The sequence below is a fragment of the Diadema setosum genome, chromosome 11 (assembly GCF_964275005.1).
Source record: "Diadema setosum chromosome 11, eeDiaSeto1, whole genome shotgun sequence".
Taxonomy (NCBI): Eukaryota; Metazoa; Echinodermata; class Echinoidea; order Diadematoida; family Diadematidae; genus Diadema; species Diadema setosum.
In genome coordinates, this window is record NC_092695.1 from 30166541 (window position 1) to 30183214 (window position 16674).

Below are 16674 nucleotides of genomic sequence, written 5' to 3' on the forward strand. Positions count from 1 at the left end.
TGAGTTCCTTTTACCAGGAGCAAGACGAAAGATGATCTACCCAAATATTTTCAGCAGCTTATATAGGATTCCTTGGCATGATTTTTCCCTTATCCATTGCTTGTTCTGTTGTTATTTTAATGTAATGTCAGAGACCTAGAGGTATCACAGGTTTTCGTTTTTTCCGTCTTAAATATAATCATGTAATCTCTTCAATATGACCACAAGCTGGTACTGAGGCTTGACAAACGAATGAGCCATGTAAAATACTCCCTTTGTTCACCGGAAAAACAGATTGCCGTCTTTAAATCCGAAAACAGATAACATGCATCTACGAAAGCATGAAGCGTGTCTTTTTTTATGTTTTTACTGCTCTATCCGATTGGTTTGGGTGCAACAGCTTAAGTATCTACTCCATCACGTGTTGTGCGCATCCTATGCTTTAAAAAGGGGGCGTTATGATGTAGTTCGGATCCAACTGGAAGAGGTAAATCAGAAAAATCAGCCTGTATCATCGGGGCAAGCAATCAAAAGCAGCACTGATTAACTCCGAACACGCAGTGCAACAGCAGGTGCAGATCAAATGCAGTTTTATTTTTCTTATAAACAGATACTCGGATGTATGATAACGGTACAAAATTACACCCATTGACCTTAACGTGAGCCAAACGTGGGCGGTTTGGCCATACTGAAATTGCAGTTCGGGAACGGGGGAGGGGCTAGGAGACCAACCAACTCACTCCCACCCCCCCCCCCATCTCTGAAATGTTGGGGGACAAAATCATTTAGTCCCCAACAATTTCGGAGGTGTGGAATCATCTTTTTAACTTTTTTTTTAATCGAAAATTGTTTGTTTGATTTATTTTTCTTCCAACATCGTTTCATACATAAATCAAAATTCTTTTTCAGTAACATCACATAAGATATCAGTATGCAGATTACAAGATACATGATTCGAAGAAAGGAAATAAATTTGTTAATTAATTCCATTAAAGATTTCTGCAATATGTGAGGCTCCTATTCCATCAAGACTGTTCAGTGTAATTTGTTTCAGATTTTTCAGAGTATTGTTTTTCTGCTCAAGGACCACAATCAACGGCGTAAATCCGTACTGAGGAGTGGGGGGGGGGGGGTGGTCACCATCACCACGATTACAAGTCCATAACCGGACCGGCGCAGCCTTGGGGGGGGGGGGGGGGGGGAGGGAGGGAAGCTTGGTGAACCCCCCCCCCCACACACACACACACACACTTTACAGGGATCGGATGTCCCACTCTTTTGCATGGAATAAGTTATAGTGGGAGGAAAGTGGCAGCAAAAATATGAAGACGTTTTGTTCTTGTTGCTTTTTTGTTTTTTTGCTTGTCAGATGACTTTCGGCGGAAAATGAGAACTTAAAAGTATGAAAACATTTCTCTTTTTGTTTTTGAAATATCTGTGAGAGGGAGCGGAACGACCGAACGGGGGGGGGGGTGTATCCCTCTCCCACACGAGGAAGATTTTGCATTTTCAGACCTGAAATTCAGCGATCTGGTGCACACTTTTGGTGAAATTTTGTTTTCTTTTATTTAAAAAACAATAAGAAAATGAAATATTCACAATGTATTATTGAATGACTAAATCGTGGTATTTCAGCTCTTGCTCCGCCTGTGCGACATCACTGTGAAGGCCTACTAAATAATGGGGCCTATCACCGGCGTAGACAGGATTTGATCTTAGGAGGAGCGGTTATGTGCCACGGAGGGAGCGAAGCAAGCGAGGGGGCAGGGTATGGTAGGGAGGTTTCCCCCTCCCACGATGAAATCTTTTTGCATTAATAATTTATACATTTTACAGTCCCAAAACTGCCGTTTGTAGCTATATTTTCGCTTTGGAAACTACGGAGGGCCGCACCGGGCGCAACTGCTGTCAATCACTGGCAGCAACATCAGGAGAATGGCATAGCAATTAAATGCGAGTGAGCGGAGCGAGCGAGCTTGAAATTTTTGACATTTTGCAGTCTAAAAACTGCCGTTTGTAGCTATATTTTTCGCTTTGGAAATTAAGGGGGGCCGCACCGGGCGCAACTGCTGTCAATCACTGGCAGCAACATCAGGAGAATGACATAGTGGTTAAATGCGAGCGAGCGGAGCGAGCGAGCTTGAAAATTTTTGACATTTTACACTGATTTTACAGTCCAAAGACTGCCGTTTGTAGCTGTATTTTTTCGCTTTGGAAATTAAGGGGGGGGGGGGGCACACCGGGCGCAACTCCTGGCAATTACTGGCAGCAACATCAGGAAAATGGCATAACGATTAAATGCGAGCGAGCGAAGCGAGTGAGCTTGAAAATTTTGATATTTTACAGTCTAAAGAACTGTCCTTTGTGGCTGTATTTTTTTTTGCTTTGGAAATTAAGGGGGGCGCACCGGGGGTAAACTGCTGGCAATTACTGGCAGCAACATCATGAGAATGGCATAATGATTATATGTGAGGGAGCGAAGCGAGTGAGCTTGAAAATTTTGACATTTTACAGTCTAAAATACTGTCGTTTGTGGCTTTATTTTTTCGCTTTGGAAATTAAGGGGGCGCACCGGGCGAAAACTACTGGCAATTACTGGCAGCAGCATCAGGAGGATGGCATAATGGTTAAATGCGAGCGAGCGAAGCGATCGAGCTTCAAAATTTTGACATTTTGCAGTCCCAAAACAGCCGCTTGTAGTTATATTTTTCGCTTTGGAAATTAAGGGGGGGGGGGCGCAACGGGCGAAAACTGCTGGCAATTACTGGCAGCAACACAAGGAGAATGGAATAATGATTAGTAATGCGAGCGACCGAAGCGAGAGAGTATCAAAATTTTGACATTTTACACTCCAAAAACTGCCGTTTGTAGCTATATTTTTCGCTTTTGTGTGTCCCACTTTTATGGGGGAACCACCCCCCCCCCATCGACGCCTCTTCATAATATGAGGGTGCTTTTGTTAAAGGACAAGTTCACCTTCATAAACACAAGGATTGAGAGAATGCAGCAATATTAGTAGAACACATCAGTGAAAATTTGAGGAAAATTGGACAATCGATGCAAAAGTTATGAATTTTTAAAATGTTTGTGTTGGAACCGCTGGATGAGGAAACTACTACAGCTTGTGAGTCATATGCGTACAACAGTATAAAGAAAATGTAAAGAAAATTCAACATATTTTCACTTTTTTCGCATAATGAAAGAGCACTTGACTTGCCTCTTTCTAAAGGCAGGGGGAATTATATTACCCCTAACATATGTCGGTAACGAGTCAAGGGAATGTTTACTTTCTTCAAAAGATGAAATTTTGTGAAATTCTCTTTGTATTTTCCTTATATTGTTGTACGCATGTGACATCTAAGTTATTCATACAATGCAGTAGTCTTCTCATCCAGTGGTTACTGCATTAAAACTTCAAAAATTCATAACTTTTGAACGGATTGTCCGATTTTCCTCAAACTTTCAATGATGTGTTCTGCTAATATTGCTACATTCTCTCAATCCTTATGTTTATGAAGGTGAACTTGTCCTTTAAGTGAAAGATCTGCTCCACACTCTTTGATAAATTAGGGAAATATACGTCAATATCAAAAGTGTACAAAGTTTATCGAAAGGGATCCTGTATAGCAGAGTATTTGCATGTTTATGATTGCAATACAACGATCTGGTGCATAATTCTGGCGATATTTGGACAATATTTTCCATTAAGAAAGTTCGAGATTTGTCCTCATCTCGGGAATTGCTTGGGGGATAAATGATTTGTGTGCCTAAACACATCCGTATAGGGGCGGGGCAAATGCCCCTTTGCCCCCCCCCCCCAATAGATTCGACGCCCCTGATCTTCCCTGGGTATGCCCATAGATGTATCCTGACTGAGTCATCAGTCACTGTCGTTTCTCAATAATGATTCAGGAAATGGAGGGGGTTCAATTATGGCGATATATTTGTTGTTATTGTTTGTTTGTTTGTTTTCGTACATATTTTGCAGATGGTCCCCGGTTACTCGCGTCATAGGATGTTTACATGTAGGCCTATACTATTTGACGTTGTCAACGTCTGAGCCATACCTCGCAGTGTATGTCGATGTTACTTTCTTCGCGAGCGAGAGAAGCGAGCGAGCGCCTGAGAAAATTGTGTATACATTTTCCTACAACACACAAGATAGCATATATTGTTCAGCTCTGTTACCTGTCTGAAGGCCGGCGTACAAACGTCATGCAATATGCCAAAATTGATACATATCACATTTCTGCTTCCTCCATTTTTTTCCTAAAAATTCAGGGGGGTGATTGTACAGGCCATCCCCCCTCCTCCATTTCGGGGGGGGGGGGGGAATATATCCCCCCCATCCCCCGGGATTTACGCCCATGACCACAATAAATTCCTCAAATCTATACCCGGAGCTGTTGATTTATGTACTACATGATGTAAAATTACGAAAATCGTCTGGAATGCCCCTTTTACAAAATATGTATCGTATTACCGAATTTCCAAATGATTACCTGAGAAATTACACGGAAGAAGGACTGCCACTATAAGCAAATTAACACGTGGCAGTCCAGGAGACCTACCTTCATAATATACATGTTTTATCTAGCAGAATGGGGAAATACTACTGAACATAACTATAAATGCATCATGTTTTATATTCTCGTGCTTAGATAGTAATAGCAATAAAATGAATTATACTTATGATGACAACAGGGTGATGATGAGAAAAACGTATGTGATAATGAACATGAAAGTGATGGTTGCGACGATGAAGGTAATGGGAATGAATTGAAACTGTAGGCATAGAAACATTGTGCATAATGATAATTGTCCAAATAATTGCCAAAATATTTTACCCACGTTGTGCAGCAGATGAATTTCAATTCTGAAAAAAGCGATTTCTTCCCCATGGGGGAGGGAGACACCCCCTCCCACACCCTCCCCCACTCCATCCCTTTCTGCATCTCAACGAATACTTGTAAGACAGACAAATTCCGGCATATTTCATCGTAAGTGTGCGCTAGATTTGTCATTTCAATTAAAAGTTGACTAAGTTCTCTCAGATGATATTTGAGGGGATGTCCCCTTCCATTCAACCCCCTGCATCTTCGCCTCTCATAGAGGTCGGGGGAGGGATGGGGTTACTCCTTCTTCCCCGTCTCCCTTCACAGACTTCTTATTGACAAATTACAACATATAGTGTGCGGCAGATCGTTAAATATCAATTCTAAAAATGCAAAAGCCCCCAAATGGGAGGGGATACTCATCCCATCCTTCCGCTTGACAATTCCAATTATTCCAAAAAGAATGTGCATTGGATCATCTTATTTAAAATCTAAACGCATGTTAAACCCCCGCCGGTGGGAGGGGCGGCACGCCCCTCCCATCCCCTTTACTTCTAATACACTTACATACGCTTAGTAACTACACAGTGATGAGCCACGAAAAGCTTCTCCAAAAGTACGCATCAGATCACTGTAGTTTAGATCTGAAAATGAAAAATTTCCACACCTTCCCCGTTGGGCCCCGTTTTTTCACACGTTCATTCTTTTTCCTCCCTCCCCACTCCCCCCCCCCCCCCCCAACCATGGATAAGGATCAACTCCCAGCGAGATTGGCCTCTAACCACTGGCATTCTATTGTAATTTTACTTAGAAGCCTTTCAATCATTTTCAGGAGATCAAGGCACCACAGGGTTAAATGATGAAAATTCAAATGGAATTGGCCTGAAGAAACATACAGCAAATGGACCATAAAGAGGTCAATTGTGTGTATATATATACACATATATATATTGTATATATATTATATATTATATTATATTTTATATATATATATATGTGTGTGTATATATATATATATATGATTTTATGATTTCATCCAGAGAGGTTGGCACCGAAATAATTCACATCTTTTGAATGGATTATCTGATTTCCCTCAAATTTCACTAATGTTCCAACTATATGCAATTCACTTGATATAAACTCAAATTAACCAATATTCTTGACTTACTGTATGATATCTTTTTTTAAGAAATCCACAATGAAGAGCCATTTAACACCCACGGACACATATATTCACCAAACTCATATCCACACACACCATCGCTTTTTACAGGCTTATCTCTTTCTATCTGTTTCCTATTCTCCCCTTGCTTTCACGAAAATCATCAGTACATCAGTCATGTACTCTTCTATAGAGGTGATGTATTCTAAAATTTGGTGCTCACAGTAAGAGCATATCGGAGTGTAGTAAAAGGGCAAATTTTTGGGATCATCGCACGATACCAACATCCACGAGCCATACAGCCCACAAGTCTGGCATTCGAAATGGTTCACGAGTCATACAGCCCACGAGTTCGATAGGCAAACAGGCCCATGAAGTCGACACTGTAAGGTAAAAACAGCCAACGAATTCGACATTACAACCCGAGGTTCAATTTGTCCGTCTCGTTGGCCGTGTTTGCTCATGGGCTACATGACTCATGGGCTGTATGGCTCGTGGACTGTAGGACTCGTCGGTGTCTCTGCCTAAAGCTTTCTGTATAAGATATGTGGATGATCCGTGAATGGAGTCAAACACTCTCTGGTGATTTTGTGGCCAAACTGAACGTTTTTTTTTTTTTTTTACTTGTTGGTTGGTTGGTTGGTTGGTTTGTATTTTTCCTTTAGCATGACCCAATGGTAATTTGAGGAATTAAAGTCTACACTAAGCTCCATAAAGTGTCAACAGCTGTCTAACATTTTTTTATTTCAACTAGAAAAAGTCGTCAGTGCATTTTTAATTTCAATACCAGTATCTTTATCTTGGTGATCTCACACCGATGTGTTGTTTTCCGAAAACAAAATTTTAAAGTTAACTAATCTTAGGTCTTATCATCTTGGCCAATTTATGTACAAACTCAGTAAAAATTGAAGTTTAAGTTCTTTTAAGAATAATATGAAGAAAAATTTTGTGATTATTTTCAAGAATTTATCAGAGTTTCATCTCAAAAATTCATATTTTTGATATAATAATTATTAACATCATGAAGCTGTAGAATTGTGCTCATCCTTAAATGGTTGCAAGGAACTGGAAATCCAACTTTATTTCATGTTAAAATCAAGCAATCACTGCTGAGCGGCTCGAACCACACATTAATACTCGTCTTGTTGCAGTCTTCTTTTATCTTCACACCACGTGATCAATTTCTCTCCCCCTTCTCTCTCTCTCTCTCTCTCTCTCCCCTCTCCTTCTGCATATCGCGACTTAGTGTAGGGATTTGTCCAGGATATTTGTTTTGGGTTAGTTAGGTTTCCATATCTAAGTTTCTCTTGTAATTTCGATTTTAATGTAGAACAGTATATCAATCACATAATTTGTTATATTACATAGTAGGGAATGCACCCTGCGAGCACTGCTTTTTAACATTCCTCCCCATTTCCAGCATTTCCGGATACTTGAAATATTCTGTAAATGTATCTTTTACTATGTATCTTGATGTAATTTATGTATTACATTTCTGTAAAGTATTAACATGTTTCTCTATGAAATGGAAAATGAATGAATGAACGAATCGTTGAAGAAACTGTCTTTAAGACTGCGAATTTAGTGAGTACTGTGACACATGTTTCCATGTATGTTTCCATGTATTTCATTTACAGTCATAATTGTCACACACAGTCATAATTGTGTAGCATGCGCACCTCCACAAACTTCCGATGTTGACTGCATAACACAACCTCCTATTTGACAGACAAATACCTCAAAACTTTCGTGGACACACAGAAAGAAAACGTACAAACATTTTGTTTTCTCTTCCCATTTCTCTCAGTGTCTTTCCTCGTCTTCTCATTAGTCAGTTTTGTAATGTTTCGTTCATTCATATCACCTCTTTTCACGGGCAAGAAGACGGTGTGACAAGATATATAGTATTGATTGTGAACATACCAGATAAATTTATTTTTGATTTGTTTTTCATAAACATTTCATTATTGCTGAGTCCATGATAAAATTTAGTCATGCATGCTCAGCTCGTTCACTTTCGATGCGAGGTTATTGATATACCAATTTTGCACCGTAAAGAATACGGCCCGGAACCATTTCCATGCATTATTCAACCTTTATTTTTGTGTTACAAAGAATACATACTCTACAAAAGAACTAAGAATAGACCCGTTTCTAAAAATCAGTTGTCATTTCAAAAGGAGGATTCTTGTCATTCAGGAAGATATTCAACCGACGCATCATAGGTGTTTCGTCTCATTTAAGGCAGCTTCACGCCGAGGCTGTGCCTGGTGACGACATCAAGGAGATAGTCGTAACACTCTGGAACGCCTGGCTTGTAATCGAAGTTGCAGACACAGTTGGTTGACTTGTCACAGCAGGGCACGATGGACTTGGTCGGATCTTGGATGTCCAAGATAGAAGTACCCTTGACCAGGACAGCCTCGTGAGCTTCGATAGCAGCTTTGACCTGTTCAAGCACGTCTTCGTAGCCGCATGTGCCGAGTGGGTAGGCTTCGTCGGGGTCTTTCTCGATGTCGAACAGAAGGGGTGGGTCGTGAACGGTCACGCAGTCACCTTCGCACTCGTTGCAAAGGAAGTAGTCGTCAATGGGGAAGCCGCCATCGCATCTCTTCCCATACTCGGTCTGTGAAAGGACGGCCTGGGTGCGGAAGTGGGCCTTGTATTTTCCGACGCGAACGGCCATCAGGTTGTCCTTGCAATAGTAGAAAAAGTTGTCGTGGGGGGATGTGGCGCCGTTCAGGATGACGTCCTTGATGTTCTTGCCATCGTAGATACGGTCAGTAGGGAGAGAGGAGCCTGCCAAATCGGCTGCCGTGACGATGATGTCCATGGAGGTGACCAGCTCGTGGGAGACACCGGGTGTGACCATACCGGGCCAGTAGACGATGTAAGGAATACGATGACCACCTTCCCACGAGAGTGACTTCCCACCTGTTACGGTTGACAAAACAAATAATGTCCACTTCTTCACCTGCTTTTTCTTTTCTTTATAGATTATCTTAGTCGATGTAAGGTTTGGAAATTTTACATCAACTCGCATATGTGATAAGAAGTTCATGTTTTAACTCATGAGGCAGAGACACATTCATAACCTAGTCAAGCATTGAAATGATCTCTGCATTCTGCAGTTGTCATGATGCAATATTGGTTTAAAACAAGGCAATTGCCAAATTGTGTCTCGCCCATTCACGTACAAGGAATTAATAATTTTTATAACTCCCAGAAGTTAATTGACCTGCTTATGACCTTTGACCTTGTGACCTTCAACACCCCAAGGGGCATTTACCATCAAAGTTTGGTCACAAACGGACAAAGGGATCAAAAGTAATGAGCCATAATCGAAACGTGCCATAAAAACATAACATTGGGCCCTAAAAATTTGTTGACCCCTTTCTGTGACCTTTGACCTTGTGATGACCTTTAACTCCCCAAGGGACATCTACCATCCAAGTTTGGTCACAAACGGACATAGGGATCAAAAGTTATGAGCCACAATCAAAACGTGCCCTAAAAACATAGCATTGGACCCTAAAAGTTTGTTGACCCCTGTCTGTGACCTTTGACCTTGTGACAACCTTCACCTCCCCAAGGGACATCTTCCATCCAAGTTTGGTCACATACGGACAAAGGGATCAAACGTTATGAGCCATAAACGAAATGCACCCTAAAAACTTAACATTGGGCCCTAAAAGTTCGTTGACCCGTCTGTGACCTTTGACCTTGTGGTTACCTTCAACTTCCCAAGAGACATCTACCATCACCCAAGTTTGATTGCCATTGTAGCAGCATGTGCTGAGTTACGTGTGATAAGAGAGTCTTGCAAGTAAACTTTAACGTATGACCTCAAATGACCTTTGATCTTATCATGTGACCTCTTACGGCACCATAACATGAAGGTACCCCCAGTGCATCCATCACCCAAGTTTGATTGCCATTGTAGCAACATGTGTCGAGTTACGTGTGATAAGAGAGTCTTGCAAGTAAATTTTAACGTATGACCTCAAATGACCTTTGACCTTACCCTGTGACCTCCAACGGCACCATAACATGAAGGTACCCCCAGTGCATCTATGACCCAAGTTAGGTTGTAATCCAAGCAACTTATGTGAAGTTATTTGTCAAAAGAGAGTCTTGCAGGTAAACTTTAACATAGAAAAGAGAGTCTTGCACAAACTCTTAAATATATGACCTCAAATGACCTTTGACATCATCACATGACCTCCGACAACACCATAACATGAAGATACCCCAAAGAGATTTTTCTCCTCCGAAATCTCTTTGAGATACCCCCAGTGCTTCTATCACCCAAGTTTGGCTGCCATTGCTGTAACAGTTGCCAAGTTATGCATCATAAGAGAGTCTTGCAGGTAAACTTTAACATTTGTGACGGACGACGGACGGACGACGGACGGACGACATTTGGATCCCTTAGTCTCGCCTTCACCTCCGGTGGGCGAGACAAAAATGAACAGGTGGATTTAACTTTGAATAACTGAAATAAGACGTAGCCCTCGCAAAGGCAGGTATAGAGAAGTTCCTTTTCAGAAAAGAACATAAATTCTTCAAACCGAATTCAATTTACTTTTAACTCTTTTGCACATACCTTGGAAAACGTTGGCGCTGCCGCCCTCCTCACAGTACTCACGATGAGGACCGTGATCAGAGATGAAGAAGACAATAGTGTTGTCCTCGAGTTCGTTGTCTATCAGGGTCTGCACGATGGTCTCGACACCATTGTGCAACTCGTTCAGGTTGTCTCCATAGCGACCTGAGAATAAGAAGAGAGAAACAGTAGAAATAACATAAACCTGATGTTGCGATATGAGAATTTAAGTTCCTGACTTTTCTTCCACTTTTGGTGCCCTTTGAGCACTCAAACAGACTGGCAAAGGACATCACAAATACCCTATCTTATTATTATTACTTAAGCTGAGCATTGGTTTAGTATAAGTGCACTAGAGAGTTCAACGCCATATCTGCGGAGTTATGTTTGAGGTCCGGTACAAATTTCGCCATATCTTTTTGTTTGTATTCAATGTCATATTGAATGTTGGATGATTTCAAGCAGTGTAAGTGATACGTGTGTGTACAGTTGCATAAAAACAAAACAAAACAAAACATAAGTCCCATAATATGTTTGTGTATATATATATATATATATATATATATATATATATGTATATATGTATATCCTTTTTTTTGGGGGGGGGGGGGTCACTATTATTTGATATCCTTCTTATCACGTTGCTGGAGTCGATATCATTAGTCATGAGTACTATAGGTTTTCCCGGCACAATTTCGCACTTTTTTCAGTCCAATTCCTAATTGCTGCATTCAATTTAGCACAATTTAGCCTAGACGGCATGTTCGGTATTTCAATTTTATAATCTCTACATTCAAATTCATTTTGGAGCATTCAAGTTACCTTTTACATCATTCGAATCAGCACTTTTTCAGTTCAAATTCGTAAGACAAGCACCATTTGGCAAATCGTTCATTCAATTTAGCACGATATAGTCACGTGATCACGTAAACGCTGCGCTCGTTCATTCGAATTCATTCTTGGGCATCCAATTTCGCATTTACTGCAGTCAATTTAGCAGACACGTTTATGCTTTTATTCTGATATCACCTTTGCAACAGTACTTTCAAAATAAGTGTATGTGTTTATAATGTTCGATAGCATTATTTCATTCACAGATACATTGGTCTTAAGTTTGTTTTGTCAATAATTGGGAGAAGGAGGTTTCAATTTACATGATTATTTCTTTCATCTGCATGTTTCATTACTTTCATTTGGTGGGTGCTAGATTGCGTTAATTATCATTAGGAATAAATAAAAGTTCTTGGATCAGCTCTAGCCATCAATAAGTCAAGGTTATTACCCTCAAATGCTTCTATGATTCTTTCCCTGTTTTCTTGAGAGATACGCCTGTATCTAACTCGTGCTGCCTTGACTGGACATAAGAAAGTGAAGTGAATCTATGGTACTGGTGCACGCATGGCATGTATAGTTCTGATAACATGTATGGAAGAAGAGGGGTGTTACAAAACAACAAACTTGAGTTATTTAGGGTCAAAGATACCTTTATATATACTTAACAGTGTGTGGATGAAACAAAAATTCACATTTAAATACGCATAAATCACGGTTCTCACCTTTTCAAAACAGAGATAACATTACGCCAATTTGAATGAACGTGTTTGGAATTTGACTGCCCATACGCGAAATTAAATGACTGAAATACCATTTTCCGCCAGTGCTGGCGAATTTGAATGACTGAAGAGCACGTGCCAATTTGAATGCCCGTTTTACGAATTCGAAAGGCACATGTGCGAATTTCATTGACCGAAATGCTAAATTGAACGAACAAGTTGCAATTTTGAATGACAGAATGTGCAGTGACGAGGATTTTCACTAAATTGAAAGTGCGAGTTGGCCGGGAAAACCTATATTTTTATGTCTTACCGCGTCGAGATGAGCAGGAGAAGTCGTCCGATGAGAAGAGACTGGTGTGCATGTGAGCGAAGGCCATGTAGAGGAAGAAAGGGTTCTCGACATTGTCCTCGATAAAGCCGACAGCATCCTGGGTGAATAGCTGGGTGAGTCCACGGTGCTCGAAGGGCTGGGACACGAGGGTTGCGTTGTAGTAGAGGTAACAGACGTCGGTACGGGGGAAGTCCATATGGAGCTAAATCGGAAGGTAGATAGTATCTGGTCAGCCTCGCTCAGTGTCAGCCCAAACTGCCCAGTAACTTTGTATAAAAGTTTATAGCTTTAGGCTTTTATTGTTGGGTCTGACTTGTGGTTACTGTCATTTGCCTTTTCATATTCTTTTTATTTCCTTGTCGGAGTTTCTCAAAAATGATTTTGCTCCAATCCATTTTCATTATAATTAGAATTTTTTAAGTTGCTGCATTTTCCGAGAGCATTTTAGTTGGAAAAAAAATTATAGGCCTAGGTTGTTCTTAAATAGGAAACACATTATCAAAGATTGAAGTGTGTGTTTACCCCTGAAGTTGGAACACTTTTTAATTCTTTTTCCTGATTCTGTGCAAATTATATCAGCATAACAGCTTCAATCTAATCTTAAATTTTGATAAAGGACCCACACAAAGATACAGGGATACCAGTCTAATGGAGGAAATATAAATTTCTGCAGAAAATTATTCCAGAATTTGATGGAACCGGAAGTCAAACAAACAGTCCCAAGTCAAACAGCAGAAAATAAATTGGCGAAAATGTTTTGCTGGTTATTCTGTTGGTTTTGATTTTCTGGCTACCAGAATGGAAGTTCTTAAAGACTCGCATGTGATGCATATCAGAAAAGGCGTATTTACCCCAGTGTCGTCACATGCCCAGCTATTGCCGAAGGGAAGGTTGTGGCCGACGAAGTCAAAGCCGTGGTTGTAGGGGAGATGAGCTCCGTCACTTGAAGTGTTTTCGTTGATTCCTGGCCAAGATGGAAGAGATATTTAGAGAGAAAACGAGAGAGATTCGTTTATTTTAGATTTTTTGCGTGTTCTTTGTGTACATAATACAGCAGAGTGGTCATATTATTCTGATAAAAATCTTAAATGGGACGGCTAGTAACTGATCAGTGGGAATCAGTGGGAATGCTCGGGGATGATTGTTCCAATCCTTGTGGGATTCATTTATATCTATTGTTGTGTGAAAATTATTTGCTTCAGAATGGTCTCATATTCAAGCAATGTGCAGTTTAACGTTTCCAGGTTAGCATGCCTGTACAGTGACGGGGCATTAAACTCCACATTACTTGAATATGAGACCGTTCTGAAGCAGATAATTTTCACACAACAATAGATACATGATGTACTCTTAAATGAACCCCACAAGAATTATAACAATCATCCCCCAGCATTCCCACTAATTCTCACTGATCAGTTACTAGCCATCCCCTTTAAGCGTATCCGGGCAATTACCCCCGGAGGGCAATTACCCCCCGGCCAAATACTGGTTAGTGGTAAGGTAAGAGTAAAGATTAGGGTTAGGGTTAGGTTTAGGGTTAGGAGTTTGGGTTAGGGTTAGGGTTAGGTTCAGGATTAGGATTAGGATTAGGGCCAGGGGAAGGGTGCGGGGTAATTGCCCAGGGGGTAATTGCCCTACCCCCTTTAAGTCTATCTGTGAGCAAGACATGCCCTCAAAGACAACCGCTGCTGTTCATGGATTGTCATTGCAAGTTCTAGAAATTACATGTTTTGTTCGGTTTATTTGTTTCCTTTGATTATTTCCCATTCTTCGCATGTATTTTGCTTTCGAGTAAATTTAAATAGGTCAATCTTGTCTGAATCGACTTTCCTTTGGTATCAACAGTGAAAACACACTGCGAAGATTTAGGCCAAAGTTATCAATTTCAAACTGATTGAAAGGAGTTTTAGCCAAATGTGTACTTAATGTGAACGGTCACCGTCTATAATATCATTTCCGATTTCATTGAAAGCTCTTTGAAGCTTGACAACGAACGACGGACACAACGTATAAGGTGTATGTGTGTTCATTTACCCAGAGCGCGACACCAACTATTTTCACTGCTGGTCCTTTGGCCAAATGAAATTTCAGAAATGAAATTTCGGAGGCCCGATATCTCACGGAAATAAACGGAAACATGACATTCAATTCTGAATTTCGAGTGGTCGATCTAGCCAGAAGAAGATAGCCTTTTGGGGGGAATTTGTTAGCCCGACATTGATTTTTACTGGTCCCGGGCCACCGGACCACCGTTAATGGCGCGCCTTGATTTACATATGACAATAACATGCAGGTCAGAGAGTGGAAAAAGTTTAGGTGGTTTTAAAATGGTGCCATGTATTTGTTTGCTAATTATTCTATTAGCAAAATAATGATGAATAGAGACCTGTCAGGTTTGACAAGAAGCTTGATTATTTTGTATTGCATACATGCAGGTAGACCTGCAATATGATTGAAATAGAAAACATCCTTCCACTAATCGTTGCAAGCACTTCATTGGAATCATTGGAATCAAAATCTCGAATGACAATGGCGATTTTACAACCATTGATGCTTAAAATCTACAAGAGACAAAGTGTTTGCAAAACTCGGTGACTGGACTTGACCACATCATGCTGCTTCGGTGAACTCACCGAGATGCCATTTGCCGATCATGCCGGTGGTGTAGCCGCTTGCCTTGACGGCCTCGGCGATGGTGACTTCGCTCTTTGGCAAACCAGTCTTGGTCCATGGTAGGAAGACACGGGTGTTACCGTACACACCAGTCCTAATGGGAAGACGGCCTGTTGTAAGAATTCAGGAGGAGAGACAGAGTGGTTGATTAGGCTTGATATAATTGATATACCGCACCATCTTAACATGTGGAATGGAATGATGGAAATGAAAATAAATTTGAACTTTGAACTTTTTGAACTTTAAATCATTGGCTTTCATGGCGTCCACTGCAGTAATAGGCAGAGATTTGATTTTGTACACCTTTTATCAAATTCAAACGAGAAATGATACATTATAATAGAGCAAACATAGAAATATTTGAAGATATAGATGTATAAAAAGATAGATTGATTTATTGATAGAAAGATTGATGTACAGACACATCGACATATTTCTCTATTATTGATCAGAATATGAACAGTTCTAAACAGACCTGAACAGTCGAGATGCTATCATTGTAGTGGTTACATCTGGAAAAAAAAAAGAGTGTCATCCAACCTTCATGAGCAAGAAAACTAAGTCGGTATCGTTTACTTACCTGTCATGATGGCTGACCTACTGGGGGTGCAGACGGAGTCGCCGACGTATCCGTTGGTGAACCTCAAGCCAGCTACGGCCAGCTCGTCGATGAAGCCGGGCTCCTGGGTGGGATGACCGTACGACGTCAGGTCTCCGTAGCCCATGTCGTCAGCAATCAGGAGGACGATGTTGGGTTTGTCCAAAGGATCCCGATCTGCGCCCGACGTCCCGCCAGTCCCCATGAGAATTTGCAGCCAGTTCGGATAGTCATCGCCGATCTGCTCATGGACAGCGTCGATGACGCTCTGAGGGAGGCTCTGGGCAGTCGGGGAGCCCTGGGCATTGATAAGCCCGAAGAGCAGCGTCAAACCAAAGCAGACGAGAGATTTCATCCTTAGTTCCTTTCACCAGGAGCAAGATGAAAGATGCCCTGCCCAAATATTTCCTACAGATTATATAGGATTCCTTTCAACGGCGTTTCCCGTAAAACAATACTTGTTCTATTTTTATTCAAATTTTATCCCAGAAACCCAAGAATACCAAAGGTTATTCGTTTTATTCGTACCTCTTGAATATAATCATGTGATCTCTTCAATATTACTACAAGTTGGCACTGAGGCGTAAGAAGCAAATGAGCCGTGTGAAAAGTCCCTTTGTTCACTGGAAAACAGATCGTCGTCATTAAATCTCAGGAGAGATCTCACGCACAAACAAAAACATGAAGCGTTTCTTTTTTATGTTTTTACAGCTCTATCCGGTCGTTTTGGGAGAAACAGCTTAAGTATCTAGTCCATCACGTGTTACTTGCATCATATGCTTAAAGGAGGGGCGTTGAGAGGTGGTACCAACTGGAAGAGCTTAAAGGTGTGATATAGTATAGGTGGAGATGAGGATTGGGCTTTTAACATTTTGCGAGATACCAACTTTTTAGTGGGTCCCTCCGTTTTTTTCACACAATGCATATATTGAAA

The 16674-nt window shown here is 40.9% G+C and overlaps 1 protein-coding gene across 1 annotated transcript; it reads right to left on the reverse strand.

Moving 5' to 3' along the window:
• Window positions 1-8215: 8215 nt before the first annotated feature.
• LOC140235411 (arylsulfatase-like) lies at window positions 8216-16095 on the reverse strand. Its single transcript, XM_072315437.1, has 6 exons — window positions 15723-16095; window positions 15103-15252; window positions 13321-13433; window positions 12449-12671; window positions 10583-10747; window positions 8216-8910 (listed from the first exon to the last, which is right to left on the reverse strand). The coding sequence occupies exons 1-6, from the start codon at window positions 16093-16095 to the stop codon at window positions 8216-8218; spliced, it is 1719 nt and encodes a 572-aa protein (XP_072171538.1).
• Window positions 16096-16674: the final 579 nt, after the last annotated feature.

Coding starts and splice junctions, on each gene's coding strand:
- LOC140235411 (XM_072315437.1), bottom strand. CDS start 16,095: ATGAAATCTCTCGTCTGCTTTGGTTTGACGCTGCTCTTCGGGCTTATC. Junction 13,434..15,102: donor GATCGGCAAATGGCATCTCG/GTGAGTTCACCG, acceptor CATCTTGGCCAG/GAATCAACGAAAACACTTCA. Junction 12,672..13,320: donor GGGCATGTGACGACACTGGG/GTAAATACGCCT, acceptor CTTCCGATTTAG/CTCCATATGGACTTCCCCCG.